The sequence below is a fragment of the Eulemur rufifrons genome, chromosome 29, assembly GCF_041146395.1.
Source record: "Eulemur rufifrons isolate Redbay chromosome 29, OSU_ERuf_1, whole genome shotgun sequence".
Classification (NCBI taxonomy): Eukaryota; Metazoa; Chordata; class Mammalia; order Primates; family Lemuridae; genus Eulemur; species Eulemur rufifrons.
Genome location: NC_091011.1, coordinates 93,113,346 through 93,139,129, shown reverse-complemented (window position 1 = coordinate 93,139,129; position 25,784 = coordinate 93,113,346). Strand labels below are relative to the sequence as shown.

The 25,784-nt window shown below is 35.0% G+C and overlaps 2 protein-coding genes across 2 annotated transcripts in view; one reads left to right on the top strand and one right to left on the bottom strand.

Moving 5' to 3' along the window:
- CNTNAP2 (contactin associated protein 2) overlaps positions 1-25,784 on the bottom strand; it is a 1,217,706-nt gene that overhangs the window by 794,503 nt on the left and 397,419 nt on the right. The window lies entirely within an intron of this gene.
- Positions 4,862-7,447, top strand: LOC138376884 (casein kinase II subunit alpha). Its single transcript, XM_069461505.1, has one exon. The coding sequence runs from the start codon at positions 5,035-5,037 to the stop codon at positions 6,208-6,210; it is 1,176 nt and encodes a 391-aa protein (XP_069317606.1). The 5' UTR covers positions 4,862-5,034; the 3' UTR covers positions 6,211-7,447.

Genomic DNA, 25,784 nt, shown 5'->3' with positions numbered 1-25,784 from the left:
TCTCATGGCCATCTGGTCACATAACTTCTTCCATATCTTTACCCTGCTGTGACACTACAGAGTGGCCACTGGCAAAGGAAACAACAGCAGCCAAACACTCATTTTCATTTAACTGGTTCTTGTTTTTCTGCCTATACAGAGGCACACCTTAAAACTGGGAATTCCCTGCAATGGTACATGGCCATATTTCCTTATAAATATGCCTCTCTTCCACAAAAATAATGCATTTTTAAATAAATCAAAAGGATAAAGTTGGTCTTTATGAAAGACTAATTAGAACAATAAGTTGAAGAGGGTTTGCCATGTGTCTAATATACATGTCATAAATTTTAATAAATTATCTTGTTTAATCCTACAATAATAAATAAACTTGACACCCAAAATTCTGAGATCTAAAGATATATAAATAAGTCTTTGGTCAACAATTAGAGAATATACTGTCCTCTCTAGAAAACATGAAACTTTAAAAAAAACCCAGCTACATGATAAATCATAGTGCATGTCTCTAGGATATCCAAGAATTAATATCTCTGACTATAGTACAATTATATTAGAACTCAAAAGTAAACATTGATGGGTGTGTGTGCATGTTTGCAGAAGATTTTTAAAAATCACTTTTAAATAGCATTTCGACTAATAAAACATTATCACTGATATCAGAAGACACTGAACATAACTAAACATTAATTAAAGTATTATATAACAAAACTTATAGAATATGGCTAAAGAGGATCTTTAGGTAAAATTTATAGCTTTAAATTCTTATATTAAAAATAGAGAATAAAATATCAGGTGAGAATTCATCTAAGGAGTAACAAAAAGAAAGGAAAAGTAAATACAAAGAGGGCAGAAAAAAGGAAATTATGAAAAAAGGTAGATTCTAATGAAATAGAAAACAGATGAGAGGGATTAGTGACTCTAAGAACTTGTTCTTTGGAAAGATAAGAGACTCAGATCTCTGTTGACACAGATAAAGAAAAAAATGGAGAAGGCTCAAGTAGAGGCAAAATTTTAGATTCATTCCACATTTAAAAAATAATGAGAATGCTATGAAAAACATTATGCCAAAGTTTGGAAATTAAATGAAATGAATGAAACTATAGATTGTCATACTGACTCTGTATTCTGTTCAATGCCTGAATAGTACTGTTAAACTAATTGCCTCTAAAATAATGATTGTGATTCTAGGTATCTAGGAGATGCTGAGCAAAATTCTTGATGAAGTTTGAAAGGACCTTTGCCATATACTTCAAATAATTCGCACAAATAATATTTTGAGGATAAAAAGTAGTTAATCAAATGTAGCCAACTATTTAAGGAGGGGGAATGAAAACCAACAGAAATAGAATGGCAAATAATTCAAGTACTGAGAGGATCAGATACAGATTACAATGTATTTTCAGACAAACAAAAATCAAGAGACCCTAAAAGTAGAGGAAATTCTAAAGGATTTTGTTTCCTTCTGAGATTCTAGAAGGAATAGTTAGCAAAGCAAAAAGTAAAAAACAAAAAAAAAAGGTAAATATGTTCATAGATGTAAACAAATATTAAATTATAAAGGAGTAAAAATAATATTGTGAGGCCAAAATATAGAATTAATGTATATTGCACACCATAACATAAATCTGGACAGTGTTTTAAAGTCCTTGGATGTAAAGATATTGATGAATTTTATGCTTTGATAAACTAGACATCCATAATTTAATTTCTAAAGTAACCACTAAAATAATAGAAATAGAAGTTATAACCTTCAAGTAGACTGGGAAAATGAAATAATAGAAAATATTAATTAATTAAAACATTTATCTCCCAAAAATAATATATGATAATAGAAACAAAAGAAAAGTCATTATGTTTCTATTTACATGAATCTCAAAAACAGGAAAAACTAAACACTTTGCTTAGAAAGGTGTAACTCCAAAATAATGACTAGAAATTAAAGAATGGAAAAATTATCCCAAATTCATTAACAGTTTTTATGTCTGAGGGCAAGATGCAATGGGGATCCTGGTTGCAAGGGTTTCTTTGTATTTTGAAAAGTATAACTTCCTTTATGTCCTCTTTTGTTCCTGTGATACAGTATATCAAGATTAAACATTTTAACAATGTTAAATGACTTTTTAACAGTGAGAATATTTTTAACCAATAGAACTTTAAAAAGCAAAATATTTCCATGAAGCTTGCTTTCCATCAATGCTAGAGAATGACCCATCATAACTGAACATTGTCTTGATTTTCATGATTTATAATATAAAGATAAAACAGTATGATGGAAGACAGCATGTGTTACTATTTCTCACATAATATAGGAAGAAACCAAGTCCCTTTTAACACCAAAAAAAAGTCAGAGCACTTTGACAGCTTATATATGATTATATATGAATGTAATGAATATGTGAGCAAATATACAATTATACGTAAGTAAAATTTTCCAGCTGTTCAATGCATAAATGGAAATAACAAAACTAGCAAAGGTTGGAAATATTATATGATGACACTCATTTCCAATGAATACTTATTACTCAAGTATTTTGGGTTTCATAGCACATTCTTCTCAGCACCACGTAGACTAGCTTATGTAAGCAAATAGAAGAAGATAACTTAAGAAGGTAACATAACCTCTCAACCTGGTTATTTGACAAGAGAGACTATCTGTATAATTTGTTAATCAAAAGGAAAAGCAAAACCACTGGAATCTTATTTTTTGTGTACTTGTTTCCTACAAATACATCTTCTGTTCAGTGGTCTACTATGAATTATTAACTAATTTGAACAATGTAGGGATCAAACTAGCATAAATCAGCTGGTGACAGGAATGAGAAAGGTCTGTATAACAGAAAAAGCTTATTTAAAGATTCATGCATTTTTCAATGTCAGAAAAGGCATGTCCAAGGTGAAACCAACTCTGAAACTGAATGTGCTAGATGCAGTTTTTAGAAACCTGGCACTAGAAAATTGAGCCTAAGTAGATGAAGAATTACTGACACATTTATTCTTTTGTATAGCATTTCCCTAAAACCATAAGGATACTACAAAATAAAATACAGATGTTAACAGAAAATACAAAAAAAAAATAGGCAATTGAATTAGAAATAACTCTTAGGTTGATGTACAATTTATGCTTTATCAAAACATCTATTTGGTGATAACTAAATAATATTAGTTGATATAGATGCATGAATTTGGGGTGCAAACAGAACAAAGGGAACACCTTTGAAGAAGAACATGCTACAAGAAAAATCAGATCTTAGGCAAAATGCAATTAGAAAAATATGCAAATAATCATTAAACTGCATAACTTTCTTTATATGCAGTAGAACTGAGCTGTTATAACAGGATACCATAGACTGGGTGGCTTAAACCAGCAGTTCCCAATGTTTTTGGCATCAGAGACCATTTTCACGGAAAACACTTTTTTCACAGACTGGGGGCAGGGATGGTTTTGGAATGATTCAAGAGCATTACATTTATTGTGCCCTTTATTTCTATTATTATTACATTATAATATATAATGAAATAATTATACAACTCACCATAGGTTGGGGAACCCTGGCTTAAACAACATCTATTTTTCACAGCTCAAAGTTAAGAAGTCCAAGATCAAGGCATTGGCAGATCCGATGTCTGGCGAGGGCCTGCATTCTGGCTTGTAGACAGCACCTTCTCACTGTATCCTCACAGAGCAGAGAGAGCAAGCTCTGGCCTCTTTCTCCTCTAATGAGGACACTAATCCCATCATCAGGGTCCTGCCTTCATGACCACATACAAACCTATTTACCTTCCAAAATCTCACCTCATAATAGCATCCCATTGGCATTTAGGATTTCAACATATGAATTTTTTGAGGGATACAAATATGCAGTCCATAACAATGGACATACCACAATAATAGTTACTGATAACACTAGGGGTAGAGAACATTGAGTGTGCCCTCGGGTGATGTGGTAGTTTTAAATTATAGCTGCAAATACTTCAACACTCCTTCCCTGGAAAGTTGCAGTCTACGTCTCTTCCCTTGGAATCCGGGAATGCTGATGATTGCTATGACCAATAGAGTATGGTGGAAGTGACACTATGTGACTTCCAAGGCTAGGACATAAAAGATAATACAGCTTATCCTTGACTAGAGACACTCATTCCTGGAGCCCCACACTGTTGTGTAAAATGTCTGAACAGCTTGAGACTGTCCAGGTGGAGGGGCCACACGTGGGGGCCCCAGCCCACCGTCCAGCTGAGCATATCCTTGACCCTTCCCAGACTTGCTGTCAAACATGGGAATGAGAAAGCTGCCAAGTGATTCCAGCTCCAGCTCCAGCTCTGAGACTTCAGAGTTACTCCTTAGCCAGCTGAGTCACGACAGCTGAGCAGAGAAAAGCCTTCCTCAATATTCTCTACCTAAATTCCTGATTCACAGAATCTGCGATTAAAAAAAGATGACTGTTTTACCCAGTAAGTTTTGAGGTTGTATTTTATGAGGTAATATATGCAACTGGAACAGGTAACTATGCAAAAGATGATAAAATTAATCTTAGGAAAATTTATTATTAGTGAGAAGATAAGCATACCTATTGTCTAATGCCATACGATTTAAGAGTTAAATTATACAGGGTACAGATAGCATTCTTAGAAATCCCTGGGTAAGCAAGGACAAAATGGACAGATCAAGTAATGGAACATTTTGATAAACATTGCAAAGCATGTTTACCAAACTGGATAGACCAACCTAGCATTCAATTATCAGAGTTCATATAGCAAGAATCTGTAAAATTTATTGTTGTCAGGAAATCATGGACTATGTTAGTTTAAGGTACTTTGCAAAATAGGTTAAAAAGTATGAGGATCTCGGTCTCCTCCTCCGCCGCCGCCATATTGTCTGTGTGAAGAGAGGGGAGAGCGGCCGCCGCCGCTGCCGCTTTCACCACAGTTTGAAGAAAACAGGTCTGAAACAAGGTCTTACCCCCAGCTGCCTCTGAACACGGTGACTTGCCAGATCTCCAAACATCAAGTCCAGCTTCGTCCGCCAACCTGTCTGACATGTCGGGACCCGTGCCAAGCAGGGCCAGAGTTTACACAGATGTTAATACGCACAGACCCCGAGAATACTGGGATTACGAGTCACATGTGGTGGAATGGGGAAATCAAGATGACTACCAGCTGGTTCGAAAATTAGGTCGGGGTAAATACAGTGAAGTATTTGAAGCCATCAACATCACAAATAATGAAAAAGTTGTTGTTAAAATTCTCAAGCCAGTAAAAAAGAAGAAAATTAAGCGTGAAATAAAGATTTTGGAGAATTTGAGAGGAGGTCCCAACATCATCACATTGGCAGATATTGTAAAAGACCCTGTGTCACGAACCCCTGCCTTGGTTTTTGAACACGTAAACAACACAGACTTCAAGCAATTGTACCAGACGTTAACAGACTATGATATTCGATTTTACATGTATGAGATTCTGAAGGCCTTGGATTATTGTCACAGCATGGGAATTATGCACAGAGATGTGAAGCCCCATAATGTCATGATTGATCATGAACACAGAAAGCTACGGCTAATAGACTGGGGTTTGGCTGAGTTTTATCATCCTGGCCAAGAATATAATGTCCGAGTTGCTTCCCGATATTTTAAAGGTCCTGAGCTACTTGTAGACTATCAGATGTATGATTATAGTTTGGATATGTGGAGCTTGGGTTGTATGCTGGCAAGTATGATCTTTCGGAAGGAGCCATTTTTCCACGGACATGACAATTATGATCAGTTGGTGAGGATAGCCAAGGTTCTGGGGACAGAAGATTTATATGACTATATTGACAAATACAACATTGAATTAGATCCACGTTTCAATGATATCTTGGGCAGACATTCTCGTAAGCGATGGGAACGCTTTGTCCACAGTGAAAACCAGCACCTTGTCAGCCCTGAGGCCTTGGATTTCCTGGACAAGCTACTGCGATATGACCACCAGTCACGGCTCACTGCAAGAGAGGCCATGGAACATCCCTATTTCTACACTGTTGTGAAGGACCAGGCTCGAATGGGTTCATCTAGCATGCCAGGGGGCAGTACGCCTGTCAGCAGCGCCAATATGATGTCAGGGATTTCTTCAGTGCCAACCCCTTCACCCCTTGGACCTCTGGCAGGCTCACCAGTGATTGCTTCTGCCAACCCCCTTGGGATGCCTGTTCCAGCTGCCGCTGGCGCTCAGCAGTAATGGCCCCGTCTGTCTCCTGATGCCTGAGCAGAGGTGGGGGAGTCCACCCTCTCCTTGATGCAGCTTGCGCCTGGCGGGGAGGGGTGAAACACTTCAGAAGCACCGTGTCTGAACCGTTGCTTGTGGATTTATAGTAGTTCAGTCATAAAAAAAAAATTATAATAGGCTGATTTTCTTTTTCTTTTCTTCTTTTTTTTTTTTTTTTTTTTAACTCGAACTTTTCATAACTCAGGGGATTCCCTGAAAAATTACCTGCAGGTGGAATATTTCACGGACAAATTTTTTTCTCCCCTTCCAAATTTAGTTCCTCATCACTAAAGAACAAAGATAAACCAGCCTCAATCCTGGCTACTGCGTTTGGGTGGAGATTTCTTCCCATTTTCACCATTGCTCCTCCAGCATCCCACACTTTGGGGGTTTGTATCTCATGCTTTTCTCCAGAGATTATAAAAATGTAGCTTCTCAAGGGAGGCGGGAAAGAAGGAGGCAGAAGGAAGGAAGGGAGGATCCAATCTACAGAGCAGTGTACTTACTGCTAGTCACTTATTTTACAGAAGTGCTTCAGTGGGGTTATCGTGGTGACTCTAGTGGAAGCGTGTCTTAGTTACATTGAGATGTTGAAAATCTACCCAAAATGCAGACAGATCCTAAAATCTTCTGTTCAGTATGAATCATGTCTCACCAACCTATCCCTAAATCTACTCACTTATGATTTTAGTTTTAGTTTAGTTTAGTTTAAAATGTTGTTACCTTCCCTCCCGGGCTCGTTACCTTGGTCTTTTCCCCTTTCATCTACCAACATGCTGTGCTCCATAGCTGGTATGAGGGGGAAGGCAAAATCTTTTTCAGTTGTCTTTGCCTTGGCCACTTTGAATTCAGTTAGTTACTGAGCATAACTTATTGCTTTTTACAAAAGAAATAAACATTGTCTATATAGATTTCATGCTAGCAAATCTAAGCTAATGGGAGATGTGGCCACATTGAATTCCATTTTAAGTTTCTACCTTCTTTTCCTCCTACCTTCCCCTTCCCTCACATACCATCCAGTGAGAAGACCTGCTCCTCAGTCTTGTAAATGTATCTGAGAGGTAGGAGCAGAGCCACTGTCTCCAGTGCAACTGAAATGGTAGACCTGTAATTGTGGGAAAATTATATCTCTTGTTACAGCCCTGCCACCCCTTGCTGTGTGTATATATATAATACTTTGTCCTTCATATGTGAAAGATCCAGTGTTGGAATTCTTTGGTGTAAATAAACGTTTGGTTTTATTTATCAAAAAAAAAAAAAAAAAAAAAAAAAAAAAAAAAAAGTATGAGGATCTCAAGAAGATCTGACATCCTAAAGGAAGAATTTTCACTGCATAGCTCCAGTTCTTGGACTTAGACTTCCAGGTCCTTTGCTTAGTCTTTCCTTGGGTTCCTAGATTTTAGTTTTGCTTTCTTTTTTTTTTTTTTTTTAATGACAAGTACCAGCACTTTGACTGTTATTGGCTTACCACAATCTTTATTTTTTATCTCTTTACTCCTACATCCTTCATTGTTTGGTATAATATAACTTTGGATAGTTTGGGCTCCCTGACACTCAGTTGGAAATCCTTCTGACCAGTGAATCCAACCCCTTAGTCGTGTCCAAGAAAACTACTTACCCTCTCTGACCTCTACAGCCCCAACCTGTATACTTTTTCATAGAATTTTGTTGCCTCAGCCTTAATGGTCTCTGTGCTAATTTCATTTTGAGGGAGTAGTAGCTGAGAATTCATTATCATGTCTGTACACTCACTACACAAAATTAATAAATATCCACGAACACATAGTGGCCATGCAGACAAAAGAAGAAACAAACAATATGACATCCATAGAGATTTATTTTTTCTTATAATAATAAAAAGTATCTCTGATAGAAGGGAATCTGGTAAATTGAACATATAAAAAGAGTGAAAAGGGCTCCAGGACTGCCTTATATAAGAAGTTTTAGGCAATAGGATTAGCAGTTAAGAAAGAATGTAATCCAGTGATATAAATTATAAATGCTTAAAGAATATTGAAAAACATCACATGTCTTTAAATATGAGAACTGGCACAGTCAACACACTGCTGGAAAAGGAATTAAAACTTACTTTCCAAATATATGTCACTGGAGACACTTGTAGAAAAATGAGAAATTAAGACTAAAATGTTCAACTTTAGGAAACGTTAGGATATTGAAATCTAATAACAAAAAACCTTTAATTACTATTTTTGCGCCAAGATATGGACTAGATGTCATTGCTGAACTAGAAGAATTAGGATACTGATCAAAGCTAAGGAGCTATAAATGAGAGTTTATAAAGACAGTAACTAAATATATGAACATGCATAAATTGGGTCAAAGGCTTTATGCTGTGTATAAATGAGCTATTTTGAATATTAGTAGTGATATGTCTTAATATCCTAAGGTTATGAGTTTTGGAAGGAACCATATATCTTCAATATGCAGTTGCTTCCTGTGTGCCAACCATTCATTTAGGGTTCAATGATATGGCAACTAACAAAACAGTTTATATTCTCTGAACTTTCAAGGTTTATAATATAGTGCAGGAGGTAGACAATAAGCAAATAAATAAGGACCACATTATATTAGAAGAGGTAAGAGTTTTTGGATTAAGAAAATAAATAAGCAGGAAGGGGACAGGTAGAGAGGTGGATGGGAAGAGCTATTTCTACTTCATAATGGGCAGTCAGGGAGGCCTCATCAAGAAGGTGGCATTTGGGTAAAGTCTTGCAGAGTAGGAGACAGGTAGCCATGTGCACAAGTAAAAGAAGAGTATTCCAGGCAGAGGGAACAGCCAATGCAAAGAGCCTGGGGCAGCCTTGTTCCTAGCATGCTGGAGAAAGAGTGTAGCTGAAGCAGAGACAATGAGAGAGAAGTAGTAGGAGGTGGGTGAGAGGTTCTGAGGACCTGTTCTGTTGAACTTTAAAGGCTGCTTTAAGGACATGACTTCTTCAGTAGTAAAATGGAAATCACTGAAAGGCTGCAAGAAGAGAGTGAAATGATCCAGCCTCGGTCTTAGAAGGATAATTCTGGCCATTGTGCTGAGAGCAGGTTGCAAGGGAAGGAAGTGGAAAAGGGGGATCGAGTTCAAAGGTCACTGCAGTTACCAAGAAGAGAGTACAGGGGCTTGAGACAGCAAGCTGCAGATTTTGTACATATTTTTGAGGTAGAGCCAACTGTAAATGCTGATGATTAAGTCAAAGATAACTCCGAGTTTTACAATCTGAATAACTGAGGAATAGAGATGCCGTCTATGAAGGTGGGGGAGACTCAAAAGGAAGTAGGTTTATGAAGAAAGATGAAGAGCTCAGTTTTGAGTGGTTTTGAGATGCTTATTAGACATCAGTGTGAGAGGTAGAAGAGCAAGTTGAATATTGAGCTTGGTCAGAGATAACTAAAGCACAGATTTGAAGAGATTAAGTGGGTTTATAAATGAGGTGACTGGTCCAGGTATAAGACAATTACCTGTAAGCAAAATGTGCCTAATGGCCTAAAAATCCCTTTGGAATACACTGTGGTGGCCAAACACCATGTTTCTATAGGCTGGTTTTGACCTCTGAGTTCAGTTTTATCAATCAAAGGATAAATAGTTTTAACAAGTCAGACCATTCTGTACATGAATGGGTTTTCAGAAATGAATTCTTAAGATGATTCCCAAACTGCCTGGGGATGTTTTTGAGGAATGGCAACATTAGTATAATATAATAACTATATAGCTTTTTAAGACTATTGAAGGGAAAATTTCATTGAGATGAATAAAATTTGCTTTCTTGTTGTTATTGTTATCGGGGCAAAATGCTTTGTAGTCACTTTTACGTGTAGTAAGGTTGGAGTCCTGCATCGACTGATACCAATATTCATCATCCACCCTTTACATTAATTAAAATAGATGCTATAAATCAAACAGGAACAAAAATTATAGATCTTTCACACATTGGTCAAATTGTGTTGACATTGACTGCACCTTACTATTCATTTGTGTTTACTCAGTGAGTTTATAATGAAGGTTTCCTCTCTAGGAGGAAATTAAGGGTGAAATAATTACCACATTGTATTTCGATTATAAAAATGTGTATCTGTTTGATGGACAAAGGTTGACTTATGGATAAGAGGAAAATACTGGCACCATGCAAAACTGAGATTTGTTTTTAAAAAAATCAGTTGATTTTTCAATTATGCTTGAAGTTTTCACAAATATGTAATTCTATGACAATAAGAATTATTATTGTAATTAGTAAAAATTAGTAAAAGTGCACCTTCTTGAAAACTAAGATTTTCTTTTTCTTTTGAGTAAAATGCTATATTTCCAGTTATATTTACCCTGAGTACATTCATTTATGAATTTAAAAGAGAATAATGCTTTGAGAAAGTTTTTAGTGTCTAATTTACTACATAAATCACACTGGAGGCTTTTCATAAAAATAACCATTAAAGTGCTCAGTGTTATTTTTGTTATTGTGCACGAAGTTTGGAATAGATGTGGACACAACTGAAATTGTAAATCTACTTTATGTTTTTCATTCTCAGTAACATTTACACAGCAGGCAACTGGTTAAGTATCTCTCAGGGGTCCTTAAAATGAAAGTAGAAGCTTTATTAACTCCTTTCCTACTGTTCTGACCGAAAAAAATATATATCTGAAATCCAGCAACTATTTAACAGTATGAAGTTCTAGAAGGAGGAAATTATAACAAAAAAGTGTCAACTAGATGGACAGTATCAGGAGGAAAACTGATTGGAAGTCTGCTAAGACTCTCGAACAAGATTTGTGCCCAGCAAGGTAAATATGATGGAGATAGAGGAGAGCTCTGTTAATCCATTTAGTCAACAGGTGCTAATTAAGGAACAGAAGATTACAAAGCATCACCTTGAATCACTAAACTGGAAGAAGAAAAGGCGAAGAAATCATTAAAATATTGCTTACATCAGTACTGACTGCTGCTGTGTTTGGTGTCCAAGGATCCCATCATCTTGGATAACTGACATTGTCAACAGGCAGGAGAAAGAGCCTCTAGTGAGTGAGGAAACTGCTCTAATGCCTTGCTCTAATATGGTAAGGAGGAATCCTGCATTAGGGGAAGGGTTCTGGTCCCATAGCCGGGCTCAGCTATTTCAGGACCCAGTTCAGATTCAGGAACACAGAAGACAAGGATATCAACAAGAGGAAAATAAAGGTTTGTGGTTACGAGCAAGGTCTCTGTAGTCAGACTGCAAGTTCATTTGCAGCTCTCCAGTAGATAGCTGGGTGACAGGGGAAGATGCAGAAGGAGTACTAATAGTACCTGCCTCAGAATTTTTGTGAGGTTTCATTGAACTAATCCACAGAAATCACATAAGAATATTAGCTATCGTAGGCATTGAAGATAGCAGGTTTTGATGACTGTTATTAATACATGCAAAAGATAGAGGTCAAAAGCTGAATGAAAGACAAGGATATAATCTCCAATGATATTAGATGAACTCCTAGGACAGAAGACAACTCTCCAGATGTCACTACTAACTGGTGGCTATTCAGTCTCAGCTTGGTTCCAACTTGTGGTACCACTTTGCTCAAGACACAGCCCTAAGCAAGGGGAAGAGTTTCATTAAATCTGAATGAGGAAGATGCAAAAAATGGTACATTCCATTTCATGAAAATACCAGTCCAAATTATGAAATCGTATTCTCCTTTATGAAAAAGTATTCATTAATTGCTCACGTACAAATTATGTGTTTCTTCATGAAATAATTATTTCTTACAATCTACTGTGAAATATGCTTTTTGATTAGACTATGATGTCATTTGTGTTCTTATAAAGCTCCAATAGTGGTAGATGAGAAAAGACTTTCTTGAAACCAGACTAAATGCTAAGTACAAAATACTATGGCTACAACAGAACTGTGGTTTACAGTATCCAACTTTATAAGAGTGACCAATTGCTACAGAGAGCAATGCAGAGGACCAAAGGTTGGGCCTTACAGAACTCAAGTCTTTTCAGTAAAGTTTAGGTGAGTATCAGATTCATAAACTATTTTTGTTTATTGTATTAAGCTGTGCAAAGTATTATGTAGCATGCTAACTGCTATTAATCATATTACTTATTTATCTACTGCCTCATTTAGGATATTTTACCTCCATGGGAAAAATATACTTTTGCCCTTGAAATAGAATAATTCCATAACAGGCAATAGAGCAGACCAAATAAATTAACAATGAGAATTCTACCATGGTTGAAGGCCTCGTCTTTTTAAGAGAGGGAAATTGCACTGAATCGATGAACCTATTTGAACTTGTCAATGCCATGAAGTATAGCACCGGTTAGTTATTTACTCCTGCATACATGAAATCCCTGAAGAACTCTGAAAACTGTGGAGTTAGTTTGCATTTTTTTTTAAAGCAAAGACCTTTGACTTGACAGTGGGTGAAATGGAAACAACATTTATTTAATATGTCACTTAAATACCAACTATGATTAGGTTTAGAAAAGGGAAAAACTATCTTAACAAGGGAAGTTAATGAAAATTATGACTTAGATAAAATGTACATTATTAGTCCTGAGGGAAGATTCTCCACAATATCTTGAAAGTGTTTAAGTCTACTTTCCAAAGAGTGCAGTGTTATAAATTATTTCTATTTATGTTACATTATAGTCATTGTAGACACAGAAATTGTACTACTTGCTGAATGAACTGCCTTTTCATAAAACCAACATTATCAGCATGATACATATTACACACATACTTCAAATGTCTTGATTTTCTTGGGCTATGCTATGTCATTCAGATTTCTGAGAGCTGAGGAATCTAGGGATAAAATACAGTAAATTAACCTTAAGCAAGAGGTAGACCAGATGACTTGTGCTGATGTTAACAGGTTCACTTTTTTTTTTTTTCTCATCAGTTGATTGAATCAAAGCAAAACAATTTGTCATTTATCATTGAGGAATTGGCACATTTTTATTTAGTGAACACAATGTAATATCTTTAAAGGGGACTTATTCATGGCCGTTGAAAGAAGACTTTCATCTTAAATCACATGTTGCCTAATCACTTGCCCATTTTCCCTTAACTTACAGAACTCTTTGTCTTGGGGAATTAGATTTATACAGTCCTTATCTGCTTTTTGGCTACCACTGAAGATTTAGCTTTGAAGCTTTTGTTCTAATGATTCTTTGTGACTGTGAGGGAACACTCTGGGTACTTGCCTGGAGGTCCAATATGCATCAATACAAATCACTGATTGACTGATTTATAAAGGAGGGGGCAAAAGCATAAGTTTAGAGACTGTTGAATTAAGGTGAGCTTGTGTGGCAAATTATATAAGAATAATTAGAACTTCAGACTATAATAAGTACATCCTTAATAATGTCTTCCAGAGAAATGAGTTAATTAAATAAATACAAAGGAACATTGTTATATATAATAAACACAGACGTAACATTCTGTTTAAAAATAATTTGTAGTCCTCTAAATTTTGAAACAGCTATTATAGTGAAATTCCAAGATTGTTCAAATGGGGATTTTTTTCCTTCTTCCATTCCTTCCTACACCTCTTCCATTTATTTTTCTTTTTGTAATTTGTACATTGTTCTAGGATTATTCTAGGAGCTGTATATAAAAAAAGTAATAAGACATAGTACATAATTTAAAGCAGCTATAATCTGTGCTTATTATATTTAGGAACTAATATAATATATAAAACATCTATACATTTCAATGTTTTTATTTTCTACATCTTCATGTGTAAACCTAAGCTAGTTCCCAAATCATAAGGCAATATATTAGGATATATCAAGCCCAATATATTGTAAAACATTTCAACACCTAAAAATAGTCACTGTGACCTAACCAAATAAATTTTAAGATACTTCAAAGAAGAAAAATATCTGAAGGTTTGGTACAGAGCCAAAATTAACAGATAACCACTGATTGAAAAGATAGATTGCTCAAATACATTGGTTTACCTCTGTGTTCTAACTGATAAAAAATTTCATTCCTTGTTATGAGAAAAATATCAATTTATATTAGCAAAAAAGCCAAATTAAAAGTATCATATTTGTTATTAGTAGAGGGTTTTCTAAAGTAAAAAGAACTTATTGGTATTGGTCAAACTTTAATTTATAAAATCAAATGTAGTGCTTAGAGACTTTAAAATGCTTTGACCTATGCACGCTAACTAAAAACAAATATTTTCTGTTTTCAATGCAGGGTTGTACAAGTCTGATTTTTAAAGCAACAATAAAAATGGTACTTAACTTTGATGTCAGAAATATATTATTTTTTCTACTAAATGCATAGTTTATACCAATAATGGAGTATTTTAAGATAGCATTAAAGAGGAGAGATGAATGTCCCGTAGTAGAAAACCTTTTTGATTTCACAAATGTAAAGAAAAACAGTCTAAGTCTCTCTCTCTCTCTCTCTCTCTCACACGATTAAAGCACTAGACAATAAGAATTTCTATGTCTATAAATTTTATTTTGAATACATAGAATTTTGCCTTATTAAATTGAGGGTTGAATATTTCTTAATCTTATTAAAGAATCATGCATTATTTTATATACTCTAAAGTATATAAAAGTATACTTATCAATATTCAGGATTCCCTTCAAGGGAAATTACCTGGCACCAAGAATAGGAAAATTACTCTACTCTACTCTACTATAGGGAAGTTACTGTAACATAAACCATTTCACAGTGTGAATCAACATGCTCTATTGCTGGTGAATTTCTAAATCCTGTGTCATTTTCACATCACAGAAGAAAAATTAGAAAATGAACTTAATAATTCTATACAAAATTGCATTTGCTTATTTTATTTTAAATTTTTAGAAATATATTTATTGTGAATAAATAAAAAAGTGGGCAACTTTGTATTTCATTTATTTCTATAGCACTTACCACATTTTTTTCTAACATCTATAATCAAAGTGAAGGCTTTACCTCTGCAAATGAACATCCTACATATTAGAAACATAACTGGAACTAAGATGCTATAATTTATACATTTTAAATTATATTTACATAAACATATTTCTAAATTTATGATAACCTAGGCATATGAGATAATCTTTTCTTCCCCCTCGATGGTAGTGGCAAGAGTGAATTAGTACCAAGACCACAAAATGGTATTGTAGACGGGAGGGAGGACAGGAAGATTGTTCCTTTTCACACTCCAGCTCCTTCCCCATCTCTCAGTGTATATCTTTAATGAAGTCCATTTTTTAATGGGATCTAACTTATTAATGCTTGACAACTTTAAACTCACCAAAGGATTGGGGCAGTGCATGGTTTACAAATAGGTTTAAAACTATCAGGATTATCATATCAGCTCAAAGTGTTATGGCAGAGAAGAAAGAAAGAGCTCTTATCTCAATCAAAATCAGGATATCTGGACTCTAGAATTTTCTTTAATTTTACAAATAACTGAAATTCCTAGGAACACTAATTTCCTCATTTAAATTGGAGTATTATATATTTGTTTTACCTACCTCACAAGGTTATGATCAAACCCAAATGTCATAATCTTAACAAAAATACCCGACAAAACAGTAGGCATTTATAGCATTATTATTAGGATTAAAAATTCCACGTGCAAGGAAAAATGTTTTTTTTAACTCATAAAAAGTACGTTTCTAGGGTTGAAAATATCACAAGTAGTTTTATCTATTATATTTTTGCTTTGCAAGAATTCAGGTAACTTCATATTTAAGCTGTTTTGAGTCTTTTTCAATTGTTTTGATATTATATTTCTAATTATTTCTAATGGTATTGATATTAGTTAGGGATTCTTTGGACACAAGTCAAAGAACACTCTGACAAACTGGACTGAACACAAAAAACATTTATCATCTCACATCACAAGAAATCCAGAGGCCTGGTGGTCGCAGGTGCCCGTAAGTATCATGTAGAATCCCAGTTGCAACTCTCATTATCTTCAGTGTGTTTTATCCTAACACAAGCTCTCTTTCGGGACTGCAAACAAGTTCACTGACCAAGACTGGCTCATGAGTGCCTTCCTTATCCACTTACCAGAAAGGGGAAAAGGATTTCTGTGACTGGTTCATATTGAGTTTTTAATGTGGAATAGCCACCTTTATTCTTGCAGAGAAGAGCCAATCATTCATTGATCATCATCATCTGAAAATAGAACAGTTTTTTACCCTGGTGCCTTGCCTTTGTTAACTATATCTCTTCCAATAGACAATTGGCTCCTCCATGTAGGAAATTGTGTTTCTTCATTTTTATAGCCTGGCTAGGATGCATTTTTGTTCTTGAAAGTATAATAAATGAACAGATGATGTCTTGAAGGATACTAGTGAATATAACTAAGATAAGAATAAGAAAAACATGTTTGAGAAAAAGTGATAAAATCAATGTTATTATACTTCACAGGAGCAAAGGAGCAAATGGGAAACAAAGTTTGAAAGATAAATTTGGGACAAACCACAAAGTTCAATAGGTCTAGAAATTTTAAAATTTATTGAATAAGGTATAGTAGTCCTTGAGGGTTTTGACTTGAGATTAACATGATAGAATAAATTTTGTATCTTAATTTCCCTCCACTCTCTCTTCCTCACATACACACCATTCATTTCTGTATAGATTGTCAGATCCCTTATGCATTTAATATATTTTATTGGAGAGGCAATGTTGATAGACATGGCAAGAAAGAAAAGGGTTGCATGCATAAATTTTGATGCTTGCAAATCCTTAATTATGGGACACAGGCAAAAATAAGTCTGCAACACTGTTTACAACGTCATATTAAGTCCTTCTCTGTAGAAACATGATGGTTTTGTAGCAGTAACAAAAACATTTTTTTCAATGTTCTTAAAATTAATTGGCATAAAATTAACACATTCCTTTTTCATGGCTTATTAATTAATTGGTTAACCCCTAGCCTAAGCATGCAGGAATAGACAAAACTTTGGAAAAGATTCAGGGCTCTTAAAAGCTTCTTCCTCTTCATAGGTCTTATCCTAGCTCCTCTCTACAAAATAACTATATGATGCCTCTGCATTTATGATGCTCCTGTGAAATTCAAACACAGAAATTCAGTGGTAAATTTAAACATAATTCCCAAGTATAATGGATAATTTGAATATAGTTCATCTATACTAGCTTTGCTGAAGGACGAAAAAAAGATAGAAAGTATATATTGTCTTTAATGAGATAGAAAAAACCATCACTGACTAGCTTTTTTGAGCATCATTTTTAAATAGGCACCTTATCTGTAGCAAACATATGTTAGCCAAGCATTTTAACCCAGCAAAATAAAGTCGTGCAGTTAGGTGAAAACTGCTACCTTTTACATACTATTTAATTGAATACATAACATTCACTTCACTTCACAAGTTTAAAAAAAAAAAGGAAAGGAAAGGAAAATATCTACAAATAGGAAGACATATATTTGATCCAAACAAGGAAGCCAAATGTTGACGGAAGGACATTCATTTCATAATCACCTATGTGTGACTAAAGAAGTCCATTTTCAGTCAATTAACTGCAAGGGGAATTTATGTAAGCTTTTGCATAAAGTTGTAAAGTTTTAAAACTCTCTTATTAAAAAAGATTTAAGCAGACTATTCTTCTCTGCTATGAAATGAGTACAGATAAAAGTAAAAAATGACAAAAATGTATGGATTTAATGTACCTCCCATTTAGAATATACCAGTTTCATTGTTACCAGTTCTATAATTCAATGTAAATATGAAAGCTCTGTATTTTTATATGCCACTGGAAAATTTCAGGATGCTTTATGAATATTGGCTCATGAATCTATAGCACATAAATTTTATATACACATCAAGAAATGTATATAAAAGCAAACATGTCAAACTGGAAAAAGATATGTAGTTTTACCCAAAATTTTATATAATAACAACTTGCGTCTTTAGATTATGAGAAAATTTATTTATAGAAACAAAATAATACGTTACATAACATATACAAAGAGTAGAAATGTTGACCTGGACATAGAGTTACATTCTTTCAACTACATAATCCTCATTTAGAGACCAACAGAAGAATCAGGGGTTATGTTAAATATCTGGATACTATATGTAGGCTTAGTAAAAGAGGTTTTCCCCAAAATTTTCAAAAATATTATTAATAGTAATAATATAGAAGAATGCATTTTATCAACACTTTGAAGAAGTAAAACAAGTAAAAGAAAGCTAATTTCACATAGATTAGTAAAAATTGGTTCCTAAAGTGAAAAATCATTTGCATGATGCAAATATCTACAAGAGTTTTATCATGCAGTTTTATTACTGATGTATTATATAAAGACCTTTTAACAGTACATTTGATATACACCTTTCAGATCATCCAGTTCACTTACTATTCCTGTGACACAAGCTTCTCTGAAGAGCAGCAGTAACAATAGCCTAGAGCAAAACAGTTAAGCAGTTAAAATCTGCCTTTTGAGTTTTCTAAACCTTTTTTTTCTAGTGTTACCTCTGCCTAATCAGCTAGCTCAATTTATTCTCTCAGCTTTTGGTCAGGCTAAGAAGAACAGGACTGACTTAAATGTCTTTAAATGCTATCATTTACTGTTTCTCATTTTAATAGCATTTAGCGTCTTCAGCCAAAATAATAGCGCTTTGTGGGTAGCAACTGGGGTGATGGGAGACAATGGTGAGAAAACAACTGCTTGAAGATTTTAAACTGACGCCACTGGTGGCCGCTGATTCTCTGGAGTCAGAGGGAAAGACATGGGCATTAGAATCACCAAGTCTTGGGACTCAGTCTCATCTCTGACATTTTTTGGCGATGATATCTTTGCAAAGTCACTTAACCTTCCTTAGGCTCGGCAAATTATCTATAAAACATGAACACCAGTGTTGATTTGAAGAGTAAATGAGGCAACATGTGACCTATCTGATACTATGCCTGGCAGGCAATAGCTGATAAGTAATTGCCAGCTCTCGTCCTTTCATCTCCAAATGAATGGTCCTGATCATTAAATCTAGTCACTGTAGAAGCACAATTTGAAATTGGGGTGTGCAGTTTTGATGTCCCCACTTAGGTGCTCCCAGTGACACAGAGACACAGCCCCACATGAGAATTAAGCTAGCGAGTGGAAACTAATGAATCGTCATGCCGTCGACCCACCGGCTTTTGCTGAAAAGGGAAGAATCGGGTTCAAAATCAGTATTATTATTGCAGCACTGAGTGACTTTGGGAATATAAACTCATTCATAAAATTAAAACTTTATATTCACAATATTAAGAATAATTTAACACTTAGTAAAGTACTTGGTGTATTTCAGAGCAACAAAATTAATGCTGGAAAATAAAAGCAAATAAAGGCTTTCTCTAGTGTACCAGGACGTGCCTTAAAGTAAAATTAAATATTAAAATGAGGCTCCGAGATAGCGAGCAATTCATCTTTTTATCCACATGTTCCACTTGCAAAGCCATATCTTATTGCCTAGGGAAGGCACTGAGCTTTATGAGGGGGAAACGGCCAGCTCCACTCTCACTGCTAACATCACTACATCTTCTTTAAAAAGTAAGCTACTCATTATAATTACGTCTCGTGAATAATATATTTAGTACCAAACTAAGATTATGGTTAGGATAACTATATTTCCTACTGGAAAAAAACACAACCGCATTTTATGGTTATTCATGTACTGAAGAAAGTGATCAGTTTCACCTTTCTTTTCCCTTTAGTGAAACTGCTTACCATTTAGGAAACAATATGTAGGCTTAGAGCTGACATAATTTTACCCTTGCTGAAAAGTTCAGTAGAATTCAACGAACACGTATCCATTGTTTAATCTCTGTGCAAGGTTTGGCAATGCTGATCACTGGAAGAATCAAAGATTTATAAGGCTGTAACACATTAGAAAGGGGGACTCTAGTAGTCGGGAGCTAATCGATGGGCACACATGGGCACAAAGAGATGTAAAGGTCATAGGAGATCAAGAAGGGGGAGGGAGGGATGAAGGGAGAGGGAAGAACCTACCTATCAGGCACAATGAACACTATTCAGGAGACGGCACACTAAAACCCTGACTTAAGCATGATAAGAGGTATCCATGTAATAAAAGCATTTGTACCTCCTTAATATTTTGAAATAAAAAAGATAAAAAATAAAAAAAGAAAAGGAGACAGACATGTACATTTTAAACATAAGACATGTTACAGCCAGTGCAGAAAGTGAGATATGTAAATCAAAGAGCCCCTCCATAAAAGAAGAGATACCGTGGAGGGGCTTTTAAATTCATGAACTGTTTCTCAGCTTTGGGAGCACCCTTAATTTTCTTTTCTTTTTCTTTTTCTTTCTTAGTTATTTTATTTCAGAGGGTCAACATTCATTAATATTTTCATGGTCACATCTTATTACTGTTCTGTAGTGGCTTGTATTTCAGATTCTCTCTCTTTGTTCCTGCTGCTCTCAGGTAAAGATGTTATTTATATTTTATTATGCCACCCGGGTTAAATCCTAAAACCTAATTTTGTCCTTGGATGAGCACAATTGAAATTGCTACAAGTTTCACTGATTTGGTGCACCGAAGTAAATATATGTTTCATGTGTAACCACATCTAAGGACAGAATCTTCTTTAAACAACCAAATATGAGTGCAAGCTTGGAAACATTTCTGACATTAAACTGGGCAGTGGTCAAAAAATCAGACAATGTATGTGAAATTACCTTCAAAAGGATAAAAACATCATGGATGTAATGCAGCATTATCATCATTAAGGGGAAATGACAAATCATAAACAGATGTTTCTATAGTCCACATTAATTTACAGATAGAAAATTTCTCTTTGTTCAGACAAAATTCAAAGATACAAGTCTTTACATCACATAAAACAAAAGGCTTATAAGTTTCCAAATATGGCATGTTTAAATTATCATTATTTACCTTCTACTCTTGCCTTGTGATCTCTGCACATGCGTGCTCCCCTTCCACTCTCCACCATGAATGGAAGTATCAAAACACCTCCCAACACAGACAAGCTGAGGATCAATTTTAACATCAGTTTTGGTAGGAAAAAACCACATCTAAACCATAACCATAGCCACGGTTATTTATATGCAAATTCATAACTTGTCAGGACAGACATTTTGATGATAATAGAATTATGTATATGAAACACTTTGTGTTTCTTGGGTGGAAGCATTTAAAATACATTTGCCACATAAAAGTACCTTATTTAATTAAGACGATTTTGTTTACTAATTTTGAATTAAACAAGTGGTATGTGAAAAAGTATTCAAATATTAATAATATAGAAACATGAAAAGTAAACATTACCCCTGCCCTTCCCTCCCACTTTCTTCATCAGAGACCCCCATCCCCATCTGGCCCACATCCTTCTACACTGCCGAGGTATCTACACATATATGCACATACACATCAGCAAACACTAATGGCTGCAGAGTATTTGGTCTTTATTTGATGAAAATAAAATTTTATGGAGTTTTTTTTTCCTTTTAACTGAAAGGCTAATTTAAAAAGCTGATTAACATGAAGAAAATCTCTGTCAGAATGCTTTACTGAAAATGTTATAAAGTAAAATGTTATAAAGCATAACATTTTCAGTAAAATATAACATTTTCAGTTTAAACTATATTTGAAACCGTACTACTAAAAAATTGAACAGGAGTATGCTGATCTAATAGACTTTAATAATATACTACTTGAATTCTAACAGTTAGCTGTGTGACAAAACCACTTCTATTTGACTTATTAACAATCATGAGGGCATTTACTTAAAATAAAGAATACTCTTTCTTCTTGTATTCTATATGTTGTTTAAAAAAATCAGAGTGGATTGTTCTTGCTCTTGAAAGGCGACTAAGACAATCATCCTAATTTTATTTGATTCTGTAAAATAAATAAAATATAAATAAATATGTCTGGGAAAAGAAATATTTTGACTGAAAATTTCAAGTTAATATAATCCTCTGCACAGAAATCACAATAGAGTCAGTTTTAAGTCCCTGAAATATGCTGGGAAATTCCAAACTAGTTTAACACCTTGTTTTAGAGGTAGGATTACGATACTTCTAGCCAGTGAGCATCTTGTGAATCAGGTGATGATTTGAAAAACACATGGAAATGGTAGCCATCTATCCAGCACTACGCATGACATGCAATAAGAGAGTCATGGATGGGATTACTGGGAGCAGCTACCTAAAGGTAAAATACATGGCATTTAGATTTTGTAGCCTATTCCTCATTTCTAGACTTAAGATAAAATCACAAACCAAATATTAACCATGCAGAAGCAGTGACCAGCCCCATCAAATGTTAGCCAAGGTCAGTTCTCCTGACATGCAACTCTAGAAATTGTATCAATAATGTCAGGGGTCAATCATTAGGGACATTCTACTGATGACTAGACTTATTTTTCTTTTATTCCATTGCTCAAACCGAATAATAATTGGAGCCAACTTCCAGACCTTGAAAACTGCATGTGAATCTGAAAACACAATTATCAAGCTCATTCCAGAGATGATGGAGGGTTCAAATATGATTTGTTTTACCTGACAGAAGAATCAATGAGAGGAAAATTAAATGCTCCAATAAAGAGTGTGTGATGTTTTGTGATGACAATTTGAAAAAAGACCTTAGAGTCATTCCTTTTAATGGCTAGGGCTTACCTTCTCAAGGTGGTCTTAGTTAAAATATTGCTCTCCAAACATTTTTTACATCACACTCTAACATAACACACACACACACACACACACACACACACACATATCAGTGCAGGAAAGATCCTCGGATGGCTTTGGTGACCCAGTTCATCTCCCCTTTCTTGCTGTAGTTTTAGGATAACTACAGAATATATTGGGAATACAACATCTGCAATAAGGGGCAGCATGGAACATCTTGGTCTCTGCTCCCATCCTTCCCAGCATAAGGTGTCCTGGAATGCTTCAGCCCAGAAATTCCAGTGCCTCTGGGTGTGCCACCCAGGGCAGCATGTGCTTTTGGGGGTCCTTCAGCTACAGCGCAACATAGGGTATGTACAGATAAGACTCCATCTGCCCTGGGTGGCTTTCCTGAGCTTTGGGAGACTGGCTAACTATGAATCCTAGCCCTCTGCTGTCCCTTGCTGCCTGTCTGTGAGTAATGAAGTTGTTGTTCTGTCTCACTTGATCCATGCAAGTGGAATGACTGTATGGGTGTATGACACTGGTGAGAGATATATAGAGTCCTGCCCTGGGGAGGATACCAGTCCCTGGTGAGCATACCAGTCCCTGGTGAGCCTGCTCCACAACCACTAATAACTTATTCTCATTTGCAAATTATATTAAATAACTCTAACACTATAGCTATATCTACACAGACAGAATGGAATTTTATACAAATAAAGGTTTTAGTATTTTTTATCATTTCCCCAGTTGATAATCTTGCCTATCTCCTGCAGTACGCACACGTCACTTTGGAAAATACAAAGTTAAGGCCAGGGGGCAAAACTTGGCTGATAATAGCACCTGACCTGGTATTTAATCATATAATTTTGCTAATATCACTTTTGAATTGAGAGGGAAATTTCATAGTTTGCTCCATAAATGCCAGTAAAATTTTTCATAGAATTCTGGAGAATTGTGGATGGCTATTACGAATGGTGTCATGGTCCAACTCTTCCCTAACTCAAGAGATAACTGATAGCTGGGTCCTAGTATTCAGAGTGCAGAGACCTGGAGGTGAACTGTGGAAAACAGAACTGACCTAGGCATTTAGTGTCCTGGATTCTAATCTCATCCCTGTCACTAATTAGTTCTATATTTTTAGCAAGAGATTTTTTCTCCCCAAACCTTTATTTTCTTTCCAATCAACGGACAGTTTACTAGGAGGATTCCAAGATCCCTTCCATCTGTAACTTTCATTAGTAGGTGATGGTAAAAAAAAAAAAAAAAAAAAAAAATTCTCTTGACTATTTTCACTCATATACTGAAGAAGTGAGAAAAAAAAGCAAAACCCTAAGAACCTTAAGGACTTATGAGGGCTAGAACTATCAAGAGTGTTTTCTGTTTAATTTCACTTTCATATAGTTGTGCTTAAATAAACTCCCATTAAAAGGTGTATCTTAGACTAAGTTTGCTGCTACATTCACGTAAGCTATAAATACAAAAGAAATCAGGCAGCAAAACTCTAAGATTTGGAAAGGTAACCACATTCAACGGGGGAGATGTTCCTTAAAAAAAAAAAAAAAAAAAACCTCAGATTTTTCTTGTAAATAATCTTCAATAACATCATCATAATAACGTTAAAATCACCTAGTATTCAAGAGCTAGCATATCTGTCTCCTCAAATGAGTTATTTTTACCAAACAAATGAAGATCACATAAAATAAACTCAATTTAGTCCTAGTTCTCAACACTTCTATATTCTCATTGATTCTAAATACAAGATGAAAATTTGAGGAAAACAATATGCAATCAGATTCTTCCTACAACAAAATACTGGACTGCTCAGCATGTCCCACGCATCCACACTGCAGCCACCTTACGCTGCTGTTTGTTCTTTACTTTCTTCCTTTCTGACTAGTATAATGGGATACAGCTGCTAAATTTTATTTTTTCCAACTCACGTTCGTATGGCAATGACCTTCAGATACTAAATGTTAAGTTATCTGTTGGGAATAATAAGGCTTAATTTAAAAATAAAGGAGTCGAGTAATCCATGCTGTGAAATCTGAAATATTATGACACAGTAGAGATGATGGGTTTGATTTCTAAGAAAAATAAGTATCACAAAGAAAAATGTTACCCTCAGCTAAATAAATAATTTATTTCTATTTTAATTTGGTTACTTTGATCAAGAGATTTCATCAGTCTCTGTTTCTCTTTAAATGCTCAGATTAAAGCCTCCCATTGCAATCCTTTTGTTCAATCATTTATTTTCTTTGGGGGCTCAAGAACTCCTGATGATTTTGTTTTCTCTATAATAGTGGATTTTTTTTTACTTCCATGCTGGAAGCCAGAAAATTAATCCTTTGGAATCTCAACGAATCACCTAATTAGCAGCTTACTAAAAATGAAATAAGTTAATTATGTGTAATTTCTTCATAAAGATCAAATGACAGGCAAATCACTTTCCTTAGGCTATTCTCTTCATTTGTAGCATAAACGAGAAAAACAGAAATCAAATAAAGTTTTTTACTAGTGCTGATAGTACCACCGTAGAATAATAGATTTCTAGGTTATTCTATTAGAAGCATTAGCTCAGCATGAATCTTTGCCTGTATATTAGTATTGAAGACAGCATCCTACCCGGAACAGGGTTGATGAATATACTCACAAGCCAGTTCACTAAAATGCATGCTGCCTTTGAAACTAAGTAAATTTTACTTGTATGAATCGAGCACCTACAAAGCACAAGGTGATATGAATTCCTGACTTACACTTCCTAGTTCTATAAGCCTTGGCAAGTGACTTAAATTTTCTAAGTTTTGATTTCCTCATCTGCAGAATAGGGACAATAAGATGTGGTACTGCCTAGGATTCTTGTGAAGCTAGAGGGTTTGGACAACAGTGCTGAAGGAACATTATCTTTTACTGAACAGCGCCCATGGCAAGGGAGGCGGAC